Below are 27,486 nucleotides of genomic sequence, written 5' to 3' on the forward strand. Positions count from 1 at the left end.
GATGACTCAAGGACTCTCTGGGGCAGAGGATTGAGTAACATGGAGGCATGCATCCCAGCTCTTCACGATATCTGGGTGGTGCCCAGTATCTCTTTGGGGATCCCATAGGGGTGACTGTGCTGGCTGCACAGGAGGGACCCCAGCCCTTTTCCTCCTCTCCAGCCCCTCCTCCTGAAGCGTACCCTGCACACTCTCACACTGGCTTCAGGAGGCCTCTGCTGCCTCACAGAGTTAGGAGGAAGCCACCAGCAAATGACAACCACCCCAGCAAGTGAACACTGAGTGCTGCCTTTTTGTGCCTCATCCACAAATTCCTTTGAGTGTAGGAAAACAGGATAAACACTGAGTTGGGAAGAACACTCTTCTCCCAGCAAACCAAACATCTGAAGCTGGCTGATGACAGATTTAGAAACGTCAGCCTAAACAGTAAATTTCCCTTCTTTCCGAAAAGGAAGTGAGACTGTTTTCGCCGTGACTACATGCTAATAACATGCCTGGCGTGAGGCACGGCCAGCGTGAAACCAAAATCTGACCTCCCATGACAGCTGCATTTAAATGAGCTTGTTAATTATTACTTTTGGCACATCTGGGGAAATGAAACGTCCACAGGCATGTTTCGTGAGGTGCAGGCCATAAGGAGAAATGGAATCGCCCTCTTGTTTGCACAGTTCAAGGAAGGAAAGTAACGCAGAGGTGAGTTTCCTCCGCTGTGGTGTGCAGAAGGAGGTTCTTCAAGCTCGGGGGAGGTTCGATCTGCTGGCCTTCACACAGCCTGGGAAGTCACTGATGGATGCTGCCCCCAAAAGCCTCTGGGGGATCCCCAGCCATAGCAGCAAGGGAGGCAAGAACGAGAAGATGGACTGCCCAGATCATGGGAAAGTAAGAAGAGGACACCAGGCAGCCGAGGGGGCCGCGCGGGAGGGAACTGCAACCGAGAAGCTGGAGTCCGGGTCCGTGCAGCTATGAAGGTAGGGGAGATGCTGGTGTTTATCTACCGGGCAGTGCCGAAGCTGGGATTCAGATACTGGAAGCTCCCGAGGCCTGCCACGGGGCCCTGGGACGGCTGCGGGTCCTCAGGCCTTTTCTGGGAAAGATGTTCCAGGTGTCGGCTGCTGCAGGAGAAGGCCGGCATTTTCCTGCCTATGCAGCTCCCTGTTAGGTCCCTTCCTCGGCAGACTCAAGGCCTCTTTCTGGATGGAGCAGATGCCGTCACTGCGTGGGAAACGGGGTAGCATGGCAGAAGTACAAAAAGCACGTCACAAATTACCATAAGGCTAAAGAGTCAGGCCACTTGGCTGTTCCAACATTAGCTGATTGTGAATGAAAACCATCCTGGTTGTTCTCGCCAAGTTTCTGGCCTTCTGTTCAGCTGAAAAAGATGCTTCTTTGAAGACATCACAGCGTATCAAAGGCAATGCTACTCCCTTGCCAGGTGGGAAAAAATCTGGCTTTGGAAGAAGGTCCTGGATGCTTTATAAACAGTAGAGAAACGGAAGAAGTACTACTGTGATGGATAAAAAGGGTCCAGAAGTGAGGGTATGCGTGAGAGACTAGAGGGCCATGGACAGTGGGTGTCTGGGGAGGTTAGTCCCCTCCTTGGTTGTATTTCTTGGGTTCCCATCACACCACCCTCTCACACAGAAACTATTGCTACCCAGGTGTCAGTCCCATTACAAAGAAGCATAGTTTCCCAAACAGCATCTACTCAGGTCTGTTCTGTCCTGAAAAAAAATATGGAATAGAATTTAGTGAGTGTGAAAAAACTGACTAATTCCTCTGGGCCCTGTGCCTCCTTTCTGAGGCAGCGCAGCCTCAGGCTTTTCCACGTGCTTCCTTCAAGCCCACATCACACTGCCCAGTTCTGGGAGAGGTGCCAAATCTGGCTCAAGAACAGAAGAAAGAAGGGCTGGGGGTGGCCTGGTCCTCCCTTGGTGCTGCTATTATATTCAGAGGCCCCACTCAGTCCTCCTCTCCATCTTTAGTACTTCTTGACTTTTGGAGTTGGTAGGTTGATTGAGATTTCTAGTTAGAACCTGGGAAAGACAGTAAGGGGCCCATAAGATCTTGGAAATGAGGGTACTACTCTGGGTAAAGAAAGAATGTATCATATAGAAGCAGCTAGCATCCACCACTTCTCAGGGCCTTTACAATGCTGTTCCCCCTGCTTGGAATGCTTTTCCCTGCACTCTTTGCCTGGCCAACTTGTACTTAACCTTCAGCTCTTAGCTCAGAGTCTTTTCTGAGCACTCTAAATTAGATTCCCTTGCCCTTGCCACCCATTGTGCTCTCTTACCACTCTGATTTCTTCCTTCATAATTCTTATCACAATTTATAATTATATGTTTACTTGATCATATCTATTTCCTCCACTAGGCTGTGAGCTCCATGAGGGCAGGGACTGTATTTGTTTTGTTCATCAGCACTTAGCACAATGCCTGACACACAACTGCTCAGTGAATGAATGAAGTGGGTGAGAGTGAGCCGTGGAGGGTCACTGGGGAGATGTGGAGGTTTTGCTTGCTGCTAACGGAGTGGGAGGGGAGGAACGGGAGGGGAAGAAAGAATGTTAGCAATGAGACATCTGGGGCCCACCAGTGCGTGACTGGAGTTCTTCTTTACAGAGGATCCAGGCGGGGTCTTGCTTACTTCTGTGAGGAGTTCTTCCATGGAGTCTTTCTCTCCTCTCGCGTGGCAATTCTGCTCCTCTCCATACTGGGTATGGAAGCCCTTGCTGGGAGTGCTGAAATATTTGGCCATGCGTCTAATTGTTTGGTTTTCCTCTTCAAATGCCTTCCATTGCTTCAGCTGTTAGATAAAAGAACACATGTTATTCATTTAATTACACACCCAGAACCACATTCTCTCACTCTTCCTCAAAAACATCAAGGAATGACAGTGTCACAGACACACTTATGTACAAACTATTCTTTCCTTAAAATGTACTTTACTCTGGAAAGTTCCATAGAGAGTAAGGACAGAACGGATAGAGAATGTCAAGCTTCTGTAGTTTAAAAAATGGCAAAGGAAGAAGATGACAGGTAGATGAAATAGAACAATCTTAGCTTGACCCATCCACCCACCCGTTGCTGGCCTGGTGAAAGAAAACCAGCGTTGACGGATATTTCCAGAGACACGTTCGCAAGCAAGAGTTTAGGAGCTATCACAGGGTTAAGTAATCTAAACCCTGTACAGGATGATTCCAATGAAACTCCTTTTAGTTGCATGTAGCTGTTCTTAATTATTCTCATTTGTTGAGTAATGGTGTGCTTACTGCTACTGAAAACCCAGTTCCTTGCTGGGGCACTTCTGACCCCAACCAGTGATCAAGACTCAGACAGAGAGGAAACCGCGATTGTCAATACAAATGATATGACACTCAGTCTGAGATCTGACCGTCCTTTTTCCTGACGAATGAGGAAAGGCTCAGGAGGAGTACGACTCGTCTAGGCCACACAGCGGTTAGCAGCAGGGCCGCAGCTGTGAGCAGGGCACTGTGCCACACCGCATGTCCTCATGCGGCTGACAAGGAGAGAGGCTGTTGGCTGTGGGGGTCCTAGGGAAAGCTTTTCAGGAGAAACTGGTTTTGAGGAACAATCTGTGGAAGCACGGGCTGGTTTAGTTGAACAGGGATGGACCTGAACGTAGGACATTCACAAAAAGGGCATGCTCCTGAGCCTTTGGGACACTGTCTCTATGTGGTGAGCGCCAATGACGTGAATGCCAGGGAGGCCACAGTGCCGGAGGCTTCTCTTTTTCCCTCAGAAATTCTCATAATTAAGAGTCCTAGTGGGGCCGGCCCCGTGGCCGCGTGGTTGGGTTCGCGCGCTCCGCTTCGGCGACCCAGGGTTTCGCTGGTTCAGATCCCGGGCGCAGAAGTGGCACTGCTCATCCAGCCATGCTGAGGTGGTGTCCCACATACCACAACTGGAAGGACCCACAACTAAAAATACACAACTATGTACCAGGGGGCTTTGGGGAGAAACAGGAAAACTAAAATCTTTAAAAAAGAGTCCCGTGATGTGCCCTCTGGCGCCTCAGCTCTAGAGACATGCTGCTGAGGTGTCTGGGGAGAGCCTCACAGGGATCCTGGGATTTCTTTGCTCACTCCTCAAACATCCGTTAAGCTTTGACTATGGAGTGTAACCCAAACTTGGTGAATCTCAGACAGGATTCTAAATCCTGCCATCAATTTCAACACCACAGTCTCACCCAAGTCCTCTCAGGTCCTCTGTTGACTCAGCATGAGTCGTCTGTGGTATTGGGAGTCTGTGTGAGCTGTGCTAGGTCAAGCCAGGTCTCAGACACCCTTCTCGAAGGCCCTCTCCCTAGGGTACTGTCCGCTCACCGCCCTACTCAGGAGTTATTGGAGCCTGGCACTGCAGGGCCACTCTATGGCCTTGGGCGGAGGGAGGAGACCTTCCGGTGTTATTCTCCCACCACTGACCCTGGCAGTGTGGCAGAATCTCTGCTCCCTTCGGGGCCCCCTCATTTCCTTAGCAGTAGAGCTTTTCCTTTCTCTCCTGGAGCCCCCAGTCCGAGCCGTCTCTGCAGGGCTGCTGGAGGAACTGCTCGACACTGGTGAAAAGGGCACCTCCAGGGCTGTTGGTCTGTCTCACCCTCAGCTGGCCGGGTGGAGCCAGGTGGTGCCCCGTCACTAAATCTCCTTCCCCACATAGATCCCCATTTGTGAAGATCCAGGTCCTTAAGACTTGACCCTTCAGGCTTTCTGGAAGATGGCTATAAATGACCCTCACATCACCAAGTCAGGACCTCTCCATGGCCCTTCCTCCAGAAGGACAGGCATATTCTTGTTTTCTCAGCCTCTGGGCTATGTGGGTATAGCAGGCTGAATAATGGCTCCCCAAAGATGTTCCCCTCCTAACCCCTGGAACTTATGAATACGTTACCTTACATGGCAAAAGAGATTTTGTAAATGTGGTTGAGTTAAGGATTCTGCCGTGGGGAGAGGATGCTGGATTATCCAGGTGGGTCCAATGTAATCACAAGAGTATAAGAGGGACGCTGGAGTGTCAGGGTTAGGAAAGGAGATGTGACAATGGAAATGGAGGTCAGAAAGAGAGATTTGAAGATGCCACACTGCTGTCTCTGAAGATGGAGGAAGGGGCCACGAGTCAAAGAATGCAGGTGGCCTCTAGAAGCTGGAAAAAGCGTGGGAACGAATTTTCCCCTAGAGCTTCCAGAAGGAATGCAGACCTACTGACGCCTTGATTTTAGACAAATAAGACCCATTTCAGATTTCTGACCTCCAGAACTATGAGATAATAAATGTGTATTGTTTTAAACCACTAATTTTGTGGTAATTTGCTATAGCAGCAATAGGAGACTCATACGGGGGATTAAATCCCAAATCCTTCACAGGATACAGCAGGGCCTTCAGAAGTTCACCCTATGGGTCTCTCTTACCTCCTGCCACACTCCCCTTGTTTCAATTTGTGCTTCAAAAAGAGCAAAGACTTCTGTGCTCCAAATATACTGCATTCTCTGTCACATTCCTCTGCCTCTGGTCATGGAGCTCCCTCATCCGAAATGCCACCCACTGCCCTTCCCCAACTTGCTCAATCAACTCTTACTCCTCCTTCAAGACTGGGCCCAAATACCCCATTTTCTGAGAAGGCGTCATTAAGTTCCCTGACAGGTTGGGGCACCCCTTCCTCAGCATCATGTAACATGCCTTCCTCAAATACTTAACACAAGTTTACAATTCCTTTCATGTTTGTTCCCAACTGAACCTAGAGGTGGAGCCATGTGTTAACTGCACGTTCCCAGAGTGAATAAATGGATGGATGGACACATGAACAAATGAAGGCAGCTTTCCTTTAAAAAGCTCATCTGTCCAGTAGGGACACTGGGACATATATAGATAACTAAAAGGCAGAGTAGAAGGTCGTAAGGACCTTCATGGAGGAGCAGATGAAACACTGGGGATTTAGAGGAGAAAACAATGTTCTCCTCAGGACCCACCTGCCTCTCAGAGGTGGAGGGAGGGAAGGGGGAGGAGGGTGTGGGGATGGGTCACATCAGGTCACAAAAGCAGAGGCTGGCTCATTGCTGGTGATGACCTCAGTATTTGGCAGAAACACTCAGGCATCTGCTGAGGGCCTGTGTAGAATGCTACTTGGTCCACTGGCCTCTTGAGTAACGTCATCCATTCCACCCAGCTCTCTAGCGCTGCCTAGCTGCCCTTAAGGCATCTGTGCCTTTGCTTTCTTAAACCCCTCCCACCACAGGCCCTAAAAATTCCATTTCTGCTCCACCTCAACAAATCAAGTGCTTGTTGCTTAGTTCAAACCAGGGAGTCAGATTCCAAGGGGAACTTCCTCCTGTATTTTATGGCTGAGTATAGACGGGTGTGTACCTAGATATCAGTACTGTCATAGGGCTGAGGATTCAACCACCAAGGAGAGTAGAAGTCTTGTGTCTGAGGCTTAGGATGCAAGAGGGACAGAGGTGAGTGTGGAGAGAGGAGACATAAGCAGGGCCACATCATGGAGGTTGCTGATTCACTCAATTTTCCGATGGCGGTCTTGTTTGAGATCAGGAAGGCTCTCCTCTACTTGTTCCTTGGTGATTACTTCAGCCTCAAATTATTTTGTTGTCTTTCAGCTCCAAATTGCATCCCTAGGTGTGTTCTCCATGTTTTCTTATCTAGTCTCTCATTTTTTATCTGTCTCCTTGTTTCCCATTTCCTAAAATTAATTTAGTAATTCAGTATTTTGCCATATCCAAATGCCTATTCAATGCTTCTATTGGGGTTTTAAATTCAACACGATATTTTTCATCCTTATTCCATATTTCATGATCCAAGATTCTGTCCCTTTCATGATGGCTTGCTTTAGTTGAAGAGAGGCAATATCCTTTAAGTCACTGACAAGACAAATTAGCTGTGTTCTAAAAACCTCTATTTCACTTCAGAGGAAGGCAGCTTCTCCAGATCTTCAGAAGCTTGTGGTCCTCTTCTTGTGAACTGCAGAATCTCTTCACAGGTCCTTTCCCCCTGAATTTATAGTGTCATATGGGACGAGCTCTAGTTTCCTACTATAGTAAATACACTCTCTTGGCAAAATGGCTGCCATAGCTCCAGGCATCACAAACATTCAAGGTAGGAAGAAAGTAGAAGTCATGCCAGCCACACCTACAGCTTTTTCAGGAAAGCAAAAGCTTTCTCAGACGCCTCTGAGAAAACCTTTAGTGCTGAGAACTGTGTTGCATGGGCACCCCCAGCTATAAGGGAGGCTGGCAAAGCAAGTGTTAAGCAACTTCAGCCTATATAGAGGAGGTGAGCAAGGAAGAAAGGGGTTGGCAATGAGTGGCTGGGTTACCAATCAACAATGTCGGACACAAGCCTAAGGGGTGGGCTTCCCAAAAGGCCCCTCCCCACCCCCCTTTCCCCATCTCCCAGGAGGAACAGACCTTGCTTCTCATAGCCTGTTTCTGCTACATCCCAGGCAAGAAGCCTCAGCTGTCTATGGCCTCCTTCAATCTAGTTCTCATAACATTAAGATTTAGCAAAAATTCCCCTACTTTCTGGCACAGAGGCAATACCTATCCTTGGTTTTTAGTACTGCTGCTACAGATTTTCCATGTTTGTTTATTCTGTTGAATATTTTAATGAGAATTTATGAAAGGGAAGAAGAGTAAAGGGCCTGTGACTCTGTCACACCATCATGCCCCAGAGGGCACCCTTCCCTGTTATAAATACACCGTAACCTTCCATCTGCCAACACTTTAATGATTGGTTAGCGCCCTCATGGAGAAGCCATTCACAGTCAACCGGAAGCTGCCATGGGAATCAGGATGGGGTCTGGAGAGAGTCGTGACACGAGGGAGGCATCAGGGGGAGGAAAAAGAGAACTAGAAGGGAGACAGGGAAAGTGCTTAATGCCAAGTTCATTAACTCAGCCCCACGTGGCTCAGTGCTACCCACGGGCATAAGAGGAATAATTTCACATCACGTTCCTTTCAGAGCCTGTGGATTCCTTCCCCTTTCCCTCGAACTCCCTTTCTTTCTCTCTGCTGTCTGGACTTTTCTGCTTCTATCTTTCTCTCTCATTTGATTTGTTCTTAATCCCCATGATATAAAACACATTTTTATTTAGTTTTTATTTCTCCTTATTGTAAAAAGAAAAAGAATGTTCTACATTTTCCTCTAAGAAAAAGAAAGGAACAGCATTTTAAATTGTATAAAATTCCAAATGAGTTTTGCCCTGTATATCTGCAATCCCAAACAGGAAAGAAGGAAAGGTTCCTCGTGTCCAGGCGAGTGAAGGAAACGACATTATCAGGATGAAGCAGGGACTGGGGATGAGTGAGACAGACTGGAGGGTGGGTGGAAAAGCAGGTCTGTGAGGCAGCTCCCCAGGGGTGGAAACAGGCTGCCGCCACTGCTCGGCCACGCTGGCCTGCCCTCCTTGCTGACTGGGAGCAGAGCTGTCCTTCTTCAGGATGGCGAGTAGGGGAGAACAGAGGGAGCCAGCTCACTGGGAACCCTGCCTTCCTTCTGACTCTCCAATAAATGGTACCCAAAAGTCTCAGTGGGAGACAAAGTGAGCAATTTATCATGCCCAGCAGAGCCTCTGGAGTGACTAGCAGGACTGCCCATCCTCCCTAGAGCATACCTGGGGGACAAAGATGAAGCAGTTGATTGTGGTTGTGCAAACAAAGATGCCTCCAGACGTGAGTCCAAAGACCAGGTTGGGCCAGGAGTGCAAGTATCTGGTGACCACAAAAAGAAGCCCAGCAGCCAGCACCACGAGGTTGACCCCAACCATGATGGTTAAAGACTGATTCACAGGAGGAGAGCTGACGTGGTCCGTCAGGCCAGCCAGGTAGGCACCATACAGCAGCAGCAGACCCTGGAGGCGAAGAGGAGAACCAGAGGCTCAGAGAAGTGGAACAACAGGCTGGGGTCAAAGAGCAGCAGGGCTGGGACCAACTTCCTCAAAAATATGGCCCTTACAGGGTTGCCATGAGGATTTACTAAGATGGCACATGGGAAGACCCTCAGGGTGGCCCCTTAACCTAGTAGGTGCTTAATAAACTTTTCTTTTCCTCTCCTTCACTGAAAATTAGTTTATCAGAGGTCAGCAAGTCAGCCATCAGAGAGGACTCTGCCTGGACGAGGCATGACAGGATGGCGCCAGTGGGCTGCCGGGCACTGGGAGGGCAGAGGGCGTATTGTGCAGCTGGCGGTGAGGGCTGCCACGTCCCTGTGGGGTTTTGCACTGCAAGAAGCTAAAGGGCATGTGGAAGCTGAAACAGCCCTGGGGTCTGCTTGTCAAGCCATGTGCCGTGGCAGGGGCAGTGCCCCGAGGAAGGGGCTCTTTTTTCTAATTTTCCCAAAGGCACCATCTGCTTGCCAAGCCCTGCACCTGCAAGGCTGCATCTGCCTAGAAGCGATGCCTTTTTCTAATTTACACAAAGGAGCTCTATAGGCCAGCAGCGGCTCTGTGCCAGTGGGTGTTTATGGGAGATGCAGCGTGGAAACAGAGGAGAACAAAGGCAGGCTGGGGCCTAGACAAGACTGCGAGGCAGGCACAGGCAGCAGAGGCTCCATCTATACCCGTCACCCTCTTTGGGACATTCCCCGCCCCCAGCACCAGGAACCCAGGGTCCTATTCTTTCCCATGAACATAAACCTGTGCTCAGATTTCTCATTTGTACTAAGGAGAAAATCATCCACAGCACCTTAAAGTGCTATCTCTCCTAGAAGGAGCTGCATTTAAACAGAAATCAAAGCTTTAATCAATAATGCATAATACTGGATAGATTCAACATATGTTCGCCTGACTGTGCAAAGTGTCATGCTCGGTGTACAGCTACAGTGCTACAAAGAGGAATAAGTCATCCTCCTGCCTTTCAAGGAGCTCAGTCTGGTAGGGAGATTTAAGGCAAGCACACAAATGTAAATGTTTTATAACCAGAAGGTGAAGATGTCATGAGGATGAGGTGGGGATGGGAACCATGGGGATTCCAAGGGAGAAATAATAATAATAACTAACGATAACCTGCCAGTGACCCTGAAATCATACAGTCTGACCATCCTCACCTGCAGGGACGGCCCTAAGGATGATTTTCTGGAGGACTGGCTGTGCCGACAGTGAAGGAGCCAACATGGCAGAGATGCCTCCTGGATGCCCCTAATGCCCGGGGTCCAAAAAGAGGCCTGAGGGCCAAACGAGGCCACTCGGAGATCTCCAAAGACTAGAAGACACACAAGTCAGGAGACCAGTGGGACCTGACTTTTGGGGAACTGACGCCATCAGGTGGCATTTGACAGGGCTGGATCATTAGTAATTCAACCAAGGGTGAATGAAATTAATGCTACGGTTTTGAAATGTTCAACTTTGATTTTATTAAAATGTTTAATTCCATTAAAATTCTTGCCAAAAGAGAACTAGGTAGGAATAAAGCTTCTCTATATCCCCACTTGTGTTTCAGTGAATCACATCCAATGCTTGTATGTCGCTTGTACGTCATTCGCCACCACGGCTAGGTGTGGGGTGGGGGCGGCTGACAGGCTCAGGTAGGGGGTCCTGGAACTTAACGTGGAGATTTGGGTCCCCCCAGGAACTGCTCATGGACCAGGGAGCCCATGGGGTCCAGCTTAGTCGGTTTCCTGACGCTCAGCATTCTTTTTCCCTTTTATTTCCTTCGTCTTACGGAAAGATATTACAGTGAAATAAAACGGAAATGGGATTATACAAAAGGCAATGGAGAAAATAAACAAGTTGAGTCGCAAAGTGAGTTGCTATGGGGGAAGTGCCGAGTCCCTGTGCTGGGGAGGACGTGCTCTTTACAGGGACTTGAGGAACCAGGGGAGGCACAGCATTTATCAGAACTGTCCCGGGGGCAGCAGAAGATGAATAACAATAATATCTAACATTTATTGAGCTCTGATGATGGGCTGGGAGTGGTTGAAAACTCTTAATGTGCACTAACTCTTTTGAAACTGACTGGTTCTGAGAGGGTATCATCATCATCTTCATTTTACGTCTGAAGGAACTGAGGCTCAGAGAGGTTAAATGAGGTTCCGGGTCAGCTAGGAAGGGACTGAGTCAGAATTCAAACCCTGTTCTGTCATTTCTGAAGCTTACTTTTTAACCATTAGCAAGAAACTGGACATCAAGAGCTGTTCATCTCCTAGTGTCTTCTTTTAAAAATATTTCTATCAAAGTAATAGATGTACATAGTTGAAAAGCAACATTTCCTGTCCCAGTCCTGCCCACCCCCAGGGCTATTTCTCAGAAGCAACCACTTGAACACTTTCCCAGTGGTGAAATGAGTAAAGTTTACCTTTAAAGACCACATGTTTCTACAAAAACTCCTCCTCTGCCAGCAGTCAACCAGGCCTCTGGGTCCTGAGAGTCAACAGGCAGGCTCCTGCTATGCAGGGCTTGCCCTGTTCATTGAAAGAGGCCTGCCCTATGCTCCCCCAAGCCAGAGTCTCTGTCCCTCCAAGCTGAAAACAGCTGACAGGACAGTGGGTTCTAAAGACCTCCCTCAGTGCCCTGGATAGGTATCTGGTACCCTCTGGAAATAATATCCTACTTTTGTCATTCAACACAGACAAATGTCTAATGATAGGAGATTCAGGGCAGGATGGGAGACACTCTGAGGCAGCTGGAATCACTCCAAGGACGCCATGGCTGTTGTCCTCTGTCTTAGGGCCAGCTCGCCTCCAACCACAGTGAGAAAGTTAGTGGGTGAAAGGCAGTAGGATTCTGGACCCAACCTTGGAGAAATACACAGAGGGGGGGAAAAGGGCATTTAAGAGAATAGATTAAGCTGGAGAGAATATCTCTTTATAATTCCCCTGCAGGAATTGGGGAAAAAAATGGTAAGGCCAAATCGATTAAAAAACCAGACCAAAGTATGGGAGAAACAGTGGGTGAATTCCACACGATTTGGGGGAAGACTGAATGAAGAGTTGGATAAGTGACCCCCAAAACAAATTAAAAGTAGAGAAATAACAAGGGTCAAGGCTCTTAGATTTACGCATCAACAGGACTCCTCTGGTTTCAAGATTCTTTGCAGAAATCACTTCGTTGATTTCTGTAATTCCCACTTCATATCCACTCTGTTGGTGAGAGATGGATTGTATCCCAAGGAGATGTGTTTACCAACCTTGCATCCCAAAACGAGAGCAATCCAGACATCGGAGTATCGGGAAGCACAGAAGTGTGTGCTGGTCAGAGAGCAGGACACGTCTCTCCCTGTCACCTATGAGGGACAAAGAGTCAGGACCTAGGACATCCACAATTGCCAGGAACACACAGCAGATCTTTGTGAACATCCTGGAGGTGAACTCCTCTACAGCACAGAATTTTCCCCTTAGTACATAAAAACTATAAAATTTAGTTGACTCCATTAGAATCCCAATGAGAGTGACTATGAGTTGGAGGAAAAGACAATGAAGTTGGGCTGACATGTGGATGCTTGGCAGCTGTAGGGCTTACCACTCTGTCACCTGCTTTGCCACCACAATGATTCCAACTGGTGCGCTAGCAAAACTACAAATTATTTCACATCACGTTCCTGCTATTTGTTAACAGTTGAAACCTTAAATTTTAAATCTGCAACGTCAAGATTCCACTATATTCCTCAGGCCCTTGTGAGGCTGGAGACATATAATACTTTCTATTAATTGAACACTCTATGTCCTGGGCACAACTGAGTTCTTCACCTGTATTGTTTCACTTAATCTTCACCAGAGCCCTAAGAAATAGGTAGTATTATTATTTGGATTTTACCTACGAGGAAATACAGACTTAGAGAGGTTAATGACTTTCCCAAGGAAACATGGCTGGTATGTGCTAGAGCTGAGGGATCTGAACCAGGGTTGACTGACTCCAAAGACCACCTCACAATGCTACTTTTACCCCAACAATTAGAGGAAGGCAACTTCCTGTAGGTGAAAGTTCTCGTTATCAAATTGTGGAAGCAGAGAGAACTGCCAGGCCGACTCCAGTGTCTGGAGTAGATGCCTCCCACTGGGAGGAGCGGTGGGCATGGTAGGCCTCCCTGCAGACCTGGGGCAAGGCATTCACGACAGCCTCAGCTCCTGACTCTCCCTCCTCTTTGGGTCATTTATCTTCTCCTTGAGAGGACAACCACACAGCGAATGCTACTGGGAGGATGACCCCTGTGTACCCACAGAAGCCAGTCCCCCCAGTTCAGGAATTAAATCCTCCAGGGACTGGACCCCTTACCGTCATACTGACACCAAGAATCTGGAGGCACTGGATGGGATCAGTCAGTACCCACGTCATCAGCAGGATCACATCAGTCATTACCAGGGCTGCCACCAACCCCAGCAGCTGCAGGTCTTTGATTATCTGTAAAAGAGCCAAGGTCATAATTTTCCTTAGCTTGTTGGCTGTGTGACACAGAAGCTAGAGTGTCCTATGTGCTCTGGACTATAAGCTTCGGAGTTGGCCCTCCCAAGGAGCTTCAAATCCAGCCTTCAAAGATGAAACAGGTACTAAATATTTACAAAAATTTCTATATCCATATCATCATTATCACCACTAAACATTTCCGATTTACCTTTCTTTTCCACATCCTGCCTTTTCCCATAAAGGATTCAAGGGATTTAATAAAATAAATACATTATTATTTATAGATATGTTTACAAGAGTACACAGAGAGATGTGGAAGTTTTCCAAAAAAACTGTTAACAATCATTAACCTGGAGGGTGAGATTGAGCGAGGCGGGTGGTAGAGAAGGGAGATTACTAGCACTGTCTTTATGTATATATGAATTATTTAACTTAATACAAAGACCATGTGTTACTTTTGTGACTATAAAAATAAAATTAAGAAAATATATATACTGCAACAGGATGAAAAATTGAAAATATCAGGGAAAAGAGAAGATAAACAGAATTATGATGAAGGCTCAGGTGAGGAGAGTATACAGCATTCATGAATTGGGGCAGAAATGTGGAACTGAGTTTTTGTCAATCAATGAAAAAGAAGGAAGCACAACCAGTTACACGATTCATGGTGTTTGTAAGATAAAAAGAAATCAGTTGCTTAATCAAACTGCTCAAAATTAGTGATAAAGAGAAAATCTTCAAAGCAACAAGCAAAAAACCCACATTACGTATAGAGGAACAAAGATAAGGAAGCTATCGGATTTCTCATCAGCTACAAGACCAAGTGAGAAGACAGCAGAAGAAAATTTTCAAAGTAGTAAAAGTGAAAAAGAAAACCTCAACCTAGAATGCTCCATCCAGCAAAAACATCTTTCAAAAACAAAGGTGAAATAAAGACTTTTTCAGATAAATAAAAGCCAAAAGAATTCAGCACTAGCACACCTGCATGAGAATGTTAGACATCCTTCAGGTAAAAGGAAGATGACACCAAATGAAAATATGGCCCTATACAAGGAAATAAAGAGCTCTGGAAATGTTAACTTCATGGACAAATATAAAGTGGATTTTTATTTTTAAATATCTTTAAAAGATATTGTTTAATTGTTTAACAATTGTTTAACAATTAATAATTGTTTAAATAAACAAGTGGCACTACATGAAACTGAAAAGCTTCTGCACAGCAAAGGAAATCATCAACAAAATGAAAAGGCAACCTACTGAATGGGAGAAAATATTTGCAAATCACATATCTGATAAACAGTTAATATATAAAATATATAAAGAACTCATAAAACTCAATAGCAGAGAACCAAATAACCAAATTAAAAGACGGGCAGAGGATCTGAATAGACATTTTTCCAAAGAAGACATATAGATGGCCAACAGGTACATGAAAAGATGCTGAAGATCATTACTCATCAGAGAAATGCAAATCAAAACCACAATGAGATATCACTTCATGCCTGTTAGAATGGCTGCTTCAAAAAGTCAAGAAATAACAAGTGCCAGTGAGGATGTAGAGAAAAGGGAACCCTTGTTCACTGGTGGTGGGAATGTAAATTGGTGCAGCCACTATGGAAAACAGTATGGATGTTCCTGAAAAAATTAAAAATAGAACTACCATATGAATCAGCAATTCCACTTCTGGGCATTTATCCAAATAAATGAAAACATTAATTTGAAAAGATACATGCACCCCCATGTTCACCGCTGCATTATTTACAATAGCCAAGATATGGAAATAACCTAAGTGTCTATTGATGGATGAATGCATAAAGGAGATGTATACATACACACACATATATAGACACACACAATGAAATACTATTCAGCCATAAAAAAGAATGAGATCTTGCCATTTGTGACAACATGGATGGACCTTGAGGGCATTATGTTAAGTGAAATAAGTCAGACAGAGAAAGACAAATATTGACAAATATTGATCTCACTTATATGTGGAATCTAAAAAAACAGAAAACTAAAACCAAGCTCATAGATACAGAGAACAGACTGGTAGTTGCCACTGGTCGGGGTGAGGGGTGGTGAAATGAGTGAAGGAGGTCAAGAGGTACAAACTTCCAGTTATAAAATCAACAAGTCATGGGAATATAATGTACAGCATGGCAACTATAGTTAATAATACTGTACTGCATATTTGAAAGTTGCTAAGAGAGAAGGTCTTAAAAGTCCTCATCGCAAGAAAAAAATTTTATAATTATATGGGGATGGACGTTAACTAGGCTTATTGTGGTGATCATTTCACAATATATACAAATATTGAATCATTATGATGTACATCTGAAACTAATGTTATATGTCAATTATACCTCAAAAAAAGAATAAAAAATAAAACAATTACATGGGAAAAAATTAAAAAGATAACCAATTGTTTAAACAAAAATAATAACAATTGTGTGGGGCTTTTAACATACGTAAAAGTGAAAACAATAATATAGAGATCAGGAAGGAGAGAAATGGAAGCATACTATTGTAAGGTACTTACACTATGTGAAAGCCAATTATACACAAACTCTTCCAGAAATTGAAGAAGAGGGAATACGTCCTAATTTCTTCTATAAGGCCAGCATTACCAAGAAAAAGATTTTACAAGAAAAGAAAACAACAGAGCATATCTCTTAAGAACATAAATATACACATTATAGACAAAATTTTAAGAAAATAAATCCAACAATATAAGAAGAGGATGATACATCATGACCAAGCAGAATTTATCTCAGGAATGCAAGGTTGGTTTGAGATCCTAAAATCATTTAATGTAATCCACCATATGAACAAATTTTTTTAAAAACCCCATATGATCATGTCAACAGACACAGAAAAAACATTGACAAAATCCAACATAAATTCTTTATAAAAACTCTCAGCAAAACAGGAATAGAAGGGAACTTCCTCGACTAAATAAAGAGCAGCTACAATAAAACTGCAGCTAACATCATAATTAGTTTTAAAAGACTTAGTGCTTGCCTTATAAGATTAAGAGCAGCTCAAGAATGTCTGTTCTCAGCACTTCTATTGAACATTGTACTTTCGTTTCTATCCAGTGCTATCATACAAGAGGTTGGAAAGAAACTGTCTTTATTCACAGATGATATGATCATCTGTGTAGAAAATCTGCTGGAATCTACAAAAAAGGTACTATAACTAATAAGCAGTTTAGCAAGGTTGCAGCATAGAAGATCAGCATACAAAAAATCAATTGTATTTCTATATATTAGCAACAAAAACCTGAAAGTGAAATAAAAAACAATAATATGTATAATAGCATAAAAAAATTAAATACTCACAAATTCTAATAAAAGATGTGAAAGACCTCTACTGAAAACTACAAAAAAAAATTGCTGAGAGAAATTAAAGACCTAAATAAATGGATAAATATACTGTGTTCATGGGTTAAAAGACACAACGTTGTTAAGAAGTGAATTCTTTACAATTTGATCCATAGATTCAACACATTCTCAATCAAAATCCGGGTGGGATTTTTGTAGAAATTGGCAAACTGATTCAAAAATTCATATGGAAATTCAAAGGACCTAGATTAGCCAAAACAACATTGAAAGAGAACAGAGTGGGAGAATTAGTACTTCCTGATTCAAGATTTTAATATAAAGCTACAGTAATCAAGATAATATGGCATTTATGTCAAAATAAACAACTTTATCAATGAGACAGAGAAGAGTCTAGAAACAGATTCACACATCTATGGACAAATAATTTTCAACAAAAGTTCAAAGGTAATTCAGTGAGGAAAGAATAGTCTTTTCAAGAAATGGTGCTGGAACAATTGGATATCCAGACATTAAAAAATGAACTTTGATGCATACATCACACTGTATTTCAAAATGAACTCCAAATGGATTATGGGCTGAAATGTAAAAACAAAAACTCATAAAACTTCTAGAAGTAAACACAGGAGAAAACCTGTGTTTTGGGGGCTTTGGATTATGCAAAAGTTTCTTATATCTGACACCCAAAACATGATCCATAAAAGAACAAAGTGGTAAATTGGACATCATCAAAATTAGAAACATATCTTTGAGTGACACTCTTAACAAATGAAAAGAAAAGCCACAATCTGGAAGAAAATCTTTGCAAATCATATGTCTGATAAAGAACTTGCATCTAGGCTATAAAAAGAACTCTCAAAATGCAACAATAGGGGCCGGCCCTGTGGCACAGGGGTTAAGTTTGCACGTTCCGCTTCGGCGGCCTGGGGTTTGCTGGTTTGGATCTCGGGTGCAGACATGGCACTGCTCAGCTAAGCCGTGCTGTGGTAGGCGTCCCACATATAAAGTAGAGGAAGATGGGCACAGATGTTAGCTCAGGGCCAGTCTTCCTCAGCAAAAAGAGGAAGATTGGCAGCAGAAGTTAGCTCCGGGCTAATCTTCTTCAAACAAACAAACAAACAAAAAACCAATGCAACAATAAGAAAATAAGCAACTAATAAAAAAACCAGGTGAGAGATTTGAGCAGATACTTCACCAAAGAAGATATATGGATGGCACATAAGCACATGAAAAGATGCTCAACACTGCATCTGAGAAATGCAAATTAAAACACAGTGAAATACTTCTATACTTACCTATTAGAATGACTAAAATGAAAAAGACCAACCAAGTTCAACGTTGGTGAGGATGTGGGGGAAAAGGACTCTCATGCACTGCTGATGGGAACTGAATACGGCACAGCCACGTTGGAAAACAATCTGGCAATTTCTTAGAAAGTTAAACATACACCTACCATATGATCCAGCCATTCTACTCTTAGGTTTTTATCCAAGAGAAATGAAAGCATATGTCTAGACAAAGACTTCCACATAAAATGTTCAAAGCAGTTTTATTTCTAATAGCCCCAAATGGGGAACAAACCCAAATGTCCGTCAGCAGGAGAATGGATAAACAAACTGTAGTATGTCTGCACGTTGGAATACTACTCAGCAGTAACAAGAAACAATGATACACGCAACAGCATAGATGAATCTCAAAATAATTATGTCAAATAAAAGAACATAGATTAAAAAAAGAGTATATACTGTATTCCATTATATAAAATTCTGGAAAATGCAAACTAATCTCTAGTGACAGAAAGCAGATCAATGGTTGCCTGGGGCCAGGGACAGGGGATGTAAGGAGTGGACAGGAGGGGGAGATAATGAAGGTGCATGAGATTTTGCAGATTATACACCATGTTTCATGAGTGTATACATATGATAGAACTTATCAAATCATATACTTTAAATATGCGCAGTTCATTGCATGCCAATTATACCTCAATGAAGCTATTTTAAAAAAAGGAAACAATGTTCTATAGGGATGGGTGAACTTCCTGTCCTGTGATCTTTTTCATATACATCGGTACTCACAGCTAAGCTTTTGATAAATATTCACCATGTTTCAATAACGTTTGCTAAAAAACCCCAACCAAACAAACCATAATTCCAGAGAAATAAACTCCAACTGCGTGATATATTGGGTCTGGGCAGGGCCTATAGCCAAAGAGTTTCATGATCAGGCTTTAAGGTTTGGGCCGTTCTATCAGGGAACCTGATCAAATGAGGGGATGTGGTTCGCATGACATCTGATATCAGGGACATGTAGGCATCTGGCTGCCCCATAGCTTCTAGGGTTGATTCTATCTGCAGAATGGGTATCCTCTTCCCTGCTCACTGCTCCAGGCCCACCCTTCCTAGTGCAGAGAATGGCCTTCTACATGGAAAAGAATTGGGCTCCAGTGAGGGAAGTGACCCTGCTTACTTGCTACAGATTCCCTGTAATCACTCTCCCTCTGTCCACTTTCAGCTCACACCTGTGCCAAGTAGCAGTCTCTCTGGGCACCTTGCTCTCCCTCCCACATTGGGAGGATCCCCAGCTCACACATCCCCAGATCAGTATTAGGGCTTGGGGTGCATACGAAGCAGAACTTTAGCTCAAAGACCTATCTCCCAACAGCACAGACGCATAGCCTTCCAGGCTTGGGGATTATAAGGCCACATGACTCCAAGGTTTGAAGTGAGCAGCAGGAACTTCAGATTGTCGTAAAGGGCCGGACCCGGTAACCTGGCACAAGCTTCTCTGTCTTTTAATCAGTAGTGGAGCAGCTGTGTGCAATCAAGCAGTGTGTGCTTGCTGCCTACTCACCACTCTCTTGTCCGGGACCCTCTGGGTAAACACCTTGTAGAGTCGCCAGCTCTTTCCCAGAATGGGGCCAAACACAAGGGAGGTTCCAATGCACAGCATGGACAGTCTTATCTATAGATGGAAAGGCACAGAAGCAAGAATCATGAGAGGAACCTTTGTCAGTTCTCCACACATTCTGACCCCGGCAGGCCTCAGTCCATAGAGGGCATGGGGCAGAAAGCGGACCTCACTGACTGAGTTCCAGGGATCCCCTCTGAAAGTGCTCACACCCAGGATAAAGGTAACCACTCCCCACAGGAGCAGCTGTTTTAAAAAATTACCAAAACATGGGCATTATATTACAAAAAAATTTAAGACTTCACCTACCTGAATGAGAGTTTCCATTGAGCTTCCCACTGAAGCGTTTTTATCTTGAATCCCAAAGAGGTAAGCGCTACTGTAAGTCATACAACTGCCTAGTAAGGTGACCATGTTCAGATTGGGACTGGACATCTTCACAATCCTAGAGGGGGTCAGGAAGAAAGACACTTACAGTCATGACCCTCTGCCCCGGGCACGGACAGAACATCCCACCAGCATCCTAATGCAGCCTCAGAGCGAAGGACCACCGGGAAGAAACCACTTTACAGCCCTGTAAAAAACTGTTATGATTTATTGAAATTTATTTTCAAAAAGAACTAAATTCTGGCATTTCTTGCTTCTATAGCTACAAGTCTTTTTTTTTTTTGCTTTTTCTCCCCAAATCCCCCTAGTACATAGTTCTATATTTTAGTTGTAGGTCCTTCTAGTTGTGGCATGTGGGACGCTGCATCAACATGGCCTGATGAGTGGTGCCACATCTGCACCCAGGATCTGAACCAGCGAAACCCTGGGCCGCCGAAGCGGAGCGTGTGAACTTCACCACTCAGCCATGGGGCTGGCCCCTCCAAGTCTTTTAAAAGAGGGCCACCTTCCTACAAACAGGTGGTATCAGAGAAGAGGATTTTTCCATGAAGTTTATGGCTGCCAGGAGACTCTCTATGCAGTCTAGTAAACAAATAATGAGCAGGTGGATATCTCAAGAGATGTAGTTCGGAGCCTTTAGAAATGAGCTGTAAAGTAAACTGCTATTTGGAAAAGGGTTTGGGATTTTTTTCATACACTATTTACTTTATTTGATACGTACATTGTTTTTCTCTCTCTGTTTGACCAAGAGAGAAAGAGGAAGCAGGGAATGAAAGCAGGAAATTTGGGAAGGGTCTTCTCTTGAGTAGTTTAAATGAAGTTACAGAGCAATTCCAAGATTAGGGGAGGTGTGGACAATCAGGGGCTCCGACAAAGCCTGGGCACCAACAGAGGCTCAGGATAAGGCTGAAATGTGTGAACTGGTTAACCTAAGGGGAAACGCAGGCTTACGCTGGACAGTAACTGATAACGATTAAGAAGCAAAAGTAACTAGCAACGGTTAAGAAGGAATGTAATTGTATTTAAGAGTGTTAGTTTAAATAGTGTATTCTACATAAATGCAATATTTATACTAACAGTCACTTGATAACTGTACTTAGTTATACTTTTATTTTTAAAAAATAACTGAGGAGGAAAGCATTCTTATCTAACATACCTGGATCACCTGGCTGACCATCTTAATGGCCAGAGCCAAGACAAAACCAGCTACTTAGGGAAGTCTATTGTAATGACAAGCAAAGTACCTCAGAGGCCTTAAACAAACAGTTTGGCAGTGCTGGATTTGCAGACATCATAATCACCATTAAACCAGCTTGGTTACCTCGGGGCTGGCAGCATAATTATGTCTACACACACAAGAACATCAAGCCACTGCCCCAGGTCTCAGGTCCTAAGCATGGTCACCATAAGCCAATGAGTCCAATTGAACTTTACCTTGTCTTGGAGCAAAAACTTTGATTTTTTTTCTTTCTCTAAAAGTGAAGACAACTTTCATGTATTTCCCTTGTAAAATAGGGAATAATAATAATACCACCCCTCCAAGAATTGTGAGGATTCAATGGAGGCGGCGATACAGCGAAGTGTGTGGCACAGGGGCCTGGCACATAGTAAGCATGTTGCCAACATTAGCTGATGGTATTATTAATCTCACCATCTTCCAGGCTTTGGGAAGCTAGGAATCACCTTTTCCTTCTCCTGGTTCTTTACCACCTATACCCAATCAATTGCCAATTTCTTTCACTTGTTATTTCAAAATCTCCCTGAGTTGTCCCTCACTCTCCATTCCTGCCTCCATATTTATCCAGGATACAATCATGTTCGGAGCAATGGAACTGGAGTCAGGTGACAGATGGGAGAATCCTGGCTCTGCCAATCATGGCTGCATGACTCTAGGCAAGTCATTTAACTTCTCTAGGTTCCTGTTCCCTCATCCGTGAAACGAAGATAACAGCATCTTTCATATCCACCCCACAGGTCATCCCAAAGATCAAATGAGGTGTGTGCCAAAACTCTTTGAAAACTCTAAGGTGATGCAAAAATATTAATTTTTAGGTTTTTAGTATAACCTTCAGCTCTCTGAACACCTTTTCCCCCTGTCCTAACAATGATATACATTACTTTCAGACTTATTTTCTTAAAATACCACCTTCATCACTTAGCAAGAGAGCTACATGTATAAAGAACATTTGTCTATTGTTTACTTAAGTCTTCTGTATCCAAATTTAAGATCTAGCCCTATCCTGCCTAGCCACTTGTTCACTCAGGTGTGCCTCCTCAGCCACCACGTCTTCAAACTGCGGACTTATGGAGAGCAATTTTCCCTAGCTTCTTTGTCTCGTCCCATAAAAAGCGGGAATATGTGGTGAATATTGACTACTGAAATGAGAACAATGCTAACCAGCAGCTTCACAAAGCATTTGTTAAGAAAAGTTGTACAATTTGAGAGACCAGCGCTGACACTGATTTAGAAAAAAGGGCACTGCCAACCTGGGACTGGCCACTTGGTGCAGTCAGAAGCTTGGGCTGTGCTGCAACCACTGAGTGGGCTCCTGTAGGACCAAAAACAGGGCATTCTTCCCCATGGCCTCTCACAAGCTCGTGGGCATGAGCCATGAACATCTGACGATGACCTCCTCACCAAGCAACTGCCCGGGTTTCACAGCCACACGTCTGTGTTGTCTAGATCACTGAGGGGTAGGTTTCTTTCTTAATTCTTCTCTGGACCCATTTTATTTGAACACCACCGCACAATCAGGTCTCTTTTCATGTAATTCAGCACTGCATGAAATACTGATTTAGAATTCCTCCTCTTCCTGATTTAGTTAGGAGGAACTCAATTTAGTTATTTTTCACAAAAACTACATTACATAGTCTTCACATCTCAAAAGTTGATGCAAATTCATTTTTCAAGTGGACATGTTATGGACTTATATGAGTATATTTTGATATTTTTCACAAACAATTTTACTGAAAATTTGCCTCAAAGAAAAAAAATGAATGGAAAATGATTTACCTATTTCGTTTGGCGAAGTCAACACCTGTGAAGTCCCTGAAAGGTGAATCATCTCCAATTCAGCGGGTGAATTACGGATGTTTGGGGATTGTCTTTGCCACTTTGATAGAAATTCAACCACCAATGTCATTTATATTTTTCTATTGAACTAAAAGATGAAACCTACATATGCTGAATATTTTAATCAATCACAAACACATAATTTCCACAAAGCAATTAGATTTAGATATTAGATACTTGTTTATAAACAGCCAGTCCCATCTAGATGACTTGTTTTGCATTTTTGAAGAGATAAAAGCTTGGACTGGGTTATTGGCAGTCAGAAACAAGGTGGGTTTTTTTTTTAAAAAAAAGGATTATATAGGTATCTCATTATCTTTTTTTTCTTCACTTATTGCTTGGCAATGTAAGGCAAGAGCTTTCTAGATTTTTCCATTCTCAAGTAAAGTCTCAATACATATAGATAAATATCCGTCTATATCTGCAGAACCTGTATAAACCTGGATTATCATTTCAATAGTCTTAAATGAATTCAGACATGTAAGTGACATCCACCAGCTCACACGTATGACATTTTACAAACCTTTATCAAATACTGGTTCCTGAACTTGGAGGTTTATTGTACTTGGAGTTATAAAGGACTGACTGGTCATCCTATTGTTTCATTTTAACAATGGTTAAGGACTGAGTTTGGAAACATGGCCTGCAAATGGGGCTGAGGGTATTTCTTGGCTTGCCATGACTATTTGAAAACTTTCCTAAGATGTCACAGGGCCATGCTTCTAAAGCGCTACATGAGTTGATATAATGGTATCACTGAGCTTTAAACATATCTAAAACCAAACATGAATGTCTTTCCAAAAAGCATTTTTTTATTTTTTTGCTGAAGAAGATTCATCCTGAGCTAACCTTCATGCCAATCTTCCTCTATTTTTTAGGACATGGGCTGCCAGCAGAGCATGGCTGCTAACAGAGCAGTGTAGGTCCACATTTGGGAACTGAACCTGGGCCACCAAAGTGGAGTGCACTGAACTTAACCCCTAGGCCACCGGCGCTGGCCCCTAAAAAGCTTTTTAATAACACAATTAAGCTTAAATACTGAACGTTTATTGAATTTCTTTTTCAACCCACTGTTTTTGATCCATGCTACAACAGGATCATAAATCTATCTCATCTGGATATGTTCCAAACAGCTTTATTGTAATATTGTCTGGTGTGACTCAGCAAATATGATCAGTTTTCTATCTTGCTTATTTCTAACGTATCAGGTTCAAAATCTGAATCCAATTCAAACTCTGTACACCTCCAACTAATATTTGTGTGACCTCTAACCATTTATATTCAAACTTTGTATCATAAGGGTGAGAGCAGCCTGGCCCTGCTCCTTCCTCTGTTGCCTGGGCCACCATCCTAGGAGACTATCCTAGAAATTTCATTAACCTTTCACGCTCCGGAGTTCTAAGTTCCTTACTCATCATGACTTGACTTTATTCCACTTTCAGACACCCAGCCCCAGAGTCACACCCAGCTTTTATGACCATTCAGAATGGTTCCATTTCAGAAATTTAAACACCAATATCCCATTCTCTGATCACAGTCCATCCAAAATTTTCCTCCTAGTCTTCCTCCTCACCTGTTCCTCTCATATTCTTCCCCAGTTCAGATACTGGCAGCCACATCTTTCTATTTATTTGGACCAAAAATCTTGGAGTCATCCTTGACTCTTGCTCACCACCCACATCCAATCTGTCATGGAATCCCATTGGCTCTATCCTTGAGATACATCCAGAATCCAACTACTTCTCACATCTCTGCTGCCATCACCCTGCTCAAAGTCTTACTTTCCATTTCTCATTTGGATTATTCCAATGGCCTCTGAACTGGTCTCCCTGCTTCTACTCTGGATGCTCCCTAGATCTATTTTCAACCCAGCAGCCAGAGCAATCCATTAAAGGTAAATCAGATCATCTCACTTCTCTGCTCAAAACCCTGCAATGGCTCTCCATCTGACTCAGAGGAAAAGCCAGTCTTTACCAGGATCCAAACGGCTTACATATTTGGTCTCCATTCTCTCTCTACCTCATTTCCTATTTGTCCTCTTGCCCACTCCACTCCATACAGGCCTCCTTACTGTTCCTTTAAAACATCAGGCACTTACACACTTCAAGGTTTTGAAGTGGCTATTCTCCCTGCCTGCAATATTTTAACTCACACATCTAATGTATTACATTAGAAGGTAAAGTATTTATTTGCATATTTATTATTATTTTTTTGTCTTATCCTCCCAACTAGAATTGTTCATGATGTACTCCCAGCACTAAAACACTACCTCACGTATTGAGGGCGCTCAATAAATACATGAATGAATGAACGAGTCTGCTATCCTCCAGGCCCCTCATATGCTTACTTCTAACACACTTGCTCGGCGACAGCCTACAGACCTCCAGTTACTTGGTTTCTTTAGCTTCTCACAGTCTATCAGGCCCTTCTTTCTTTCTCTACGCAATTTCAAACCTCTGGTTGGTTATCTGAACTGTTCTCTCAATAACACCAATTCCCGTTCCAAACAAGCCCTTTGGCTGCATCTGCCCGACAAACCTTGCATTCAAATTACAATCCACTGTCTGCTTTTACATCCAGACAGCTGAGTGCTGGAGGAGAAAATTATACAGCCTTGCAGACTGTTGCCACCAAAATCAATGGTCTCCAACATCACTCAGCCAAGCTTACTGTGCCACAGAGGAAGTCAATCTTTTTATTTGTTCTGTGAGGTACTTCTTAACATTTTCTTTGTGAGTGACTCACCTCACTGGATTCAAAGAAATAAGAGCACATATCCGCCTGGATGATGCCCTCCTTCTAGGTGTGGTGCTCTGTTGTATGTCCTTACAACACACCAGGTACATGTGCTTCACTACAATTGTCATGTTATACTACCAGTTTTTTGTGTTTGTCCCACTAGACAGTTTCTACTCCTTGAAAGCCAAGCTGTTTCTTGTTCATCTGTATTTCAGCCCCGAGCACAGTCTTTGGAAAATGGCAAGTGTTCCCTAACTATTTATTGAATGAATGAATGAATGAATTCATTAATGGAAATGGGAGGCCCATCTTTTATTCCTTTCTTTGTCCTCTTCCCCAATCTCACTTTTCCTTGGCAATGATATCCTCTGTTAGGTGGAAGGAGGAAGGCTCTCATCCTTCCAAAAGTGTGGGTAATGGCTCTAAAGCGGCAGAGATCCCTGACAGTCAGAGGGAGAGTTAAGAGCTGGTTCAATGTCTGTTTGTTAAGACAAGAGAGCTATATTCTGGTAATGGTGGGAGTTTCAGGGGGTTCCCCTTGGTCCCTCGTGGTATGGCCGAGAACTTCCCGACATTACTGAACTCGAAGGGCCAGAGTTATCTTGGGGGCTCTGAGTGCCAGGACTTCCAGAGACACTGGGTTTTGACCACTCGGCAAATCCTCATATCCCAAACTCTCACTGCAAAGCCTTCTGGTCCAGCTGAGCCCCTCCTTTGCTTCCTTTCTCGGCATGGTGCTGAAGGGGGTCTAAAAACAAATGAGCGAGAGGATCCTAACAGGATGTCTGTGAAGCTTTTGCTCTCCTGTTCTCTTTGTTTCTAGGAGAGTGCAGCATCTTGGGGGCGTGTATATTCACATATGCACACGCACATATGTGTTTGCTTGTCTCCAATGAAATCAGGCCACTTGAAAGATTCCTTTCCATTGGCTGAATTCTTCCTGGAGAATTCCCCCAGGAAATGCTTTTGTCCAATGTGTCTCTTACATCATGTGTCAAGGGCCATGTAGGCCCAGTGATACGATGACAGCCCTTGTCGAGCAATTGATGGATGAGACCTCATCTTCATGACCACACAGATTACAGACTTTCAGCTGACATCTGCTCAGAGGTTAACAACATGCATCCCATTCTCTGGCTTCAGAAAATCTGCTGAGTTTGGACTGATTTGTGATTGTAGCTAGGCTAGGAAGCATGCCTTCTCTTTACATTCTTGCAGCCAGTAAATTACGTTTTGTCAAGAGCTAAAATGCTCAGCCCTGCCTCCTGTCCTGGGTGGGCCTGGCCTCTCTAAATTTGCCTGCTTTCCTGTAGTCATAAGTGCTTGTGTGGCTTTGTTTTACATGGAGAGAGCAAGCTCCCTACCTACTATTCTGTCAGTTCAGGCTACAGTGGCTGAAGCCGAGAGGAAATGGAAGAACAAAGACGTTCTGCCTGCTGAATAGCTAAATGGTTAGCAGTGGTCAGACCTGATGAAATCTAAGGTCCCTTCCAGCTCTTCCCTTCTCAAACTTATTCCAGAGGCAAGGTGCTTTCCCCTGCTGCTGGCTTCTTAATAAGCCAGTCACACCTCCCTTTCTGCTTCTCTGCCTTAAGCAGGAGCAACAGGCTGACCCGGTTACCAAAGATGCATTGGAATTTACATACCGATCAGTCAATCAAAATATTTAGCTATTAAG

General features: G+C 43.8%; 1 protein-coding gene across 4 annotated transcripts in view; it reads right to left on the reverse strand.

The window, feature by feature from the left end:
* Nucleotides 1-27,486, reverse strand: part of GPR156 (G protein-coupled receptor 156) — an 86,023-nt gene that overhangs the window by 4,771 nt on the left and 53,766 nt on the right. For all 4 annotated transcript variants that reach the window (XM_046657829.1, XM_046657828.1, XM_046657830.1 and 1 more), the window contains 6 exons: nt 19,919-20,054; nt 19,553-19,663; nt 13,230-13,355; nt 12,145-12,240; nt 8,637-8,873; nt 2,647-2,805 (listed from right to left, as the gene is read on the reverse strand). In XM_046657829.1, the coding sequence (XP_046513785.1) occupies nt 2,647-2,805; nt 8,637-8,873; nt 12,145-12,240; nt 13,230-13,355; nt 19,553-19,663; nt 19,919-20,054 (865 nt within the window). The remainder of the gene's footprint in view (nt 1-2,646; nt 2,806-8,636; nt 8,874-12,144; nt 12,241-13,229; nt 13,356-19,552; nt 19,664-19,918; nt 20,055-27,486) is intronic.

This window comes from Equus quagga, chromosome 4 (genome assembly GCF_021613505.1).
Source record: "Equus quagga isolate Etosha38 chromosome 4, UCLA_HA_Equagga_1.0, whole genome shotgun sequence".
Lineage (NCBI taxonomy): Eukaryota > Metazoa > Chordata > Mammalia > Perissodactyla > Equidae > Equus > Equus quagga.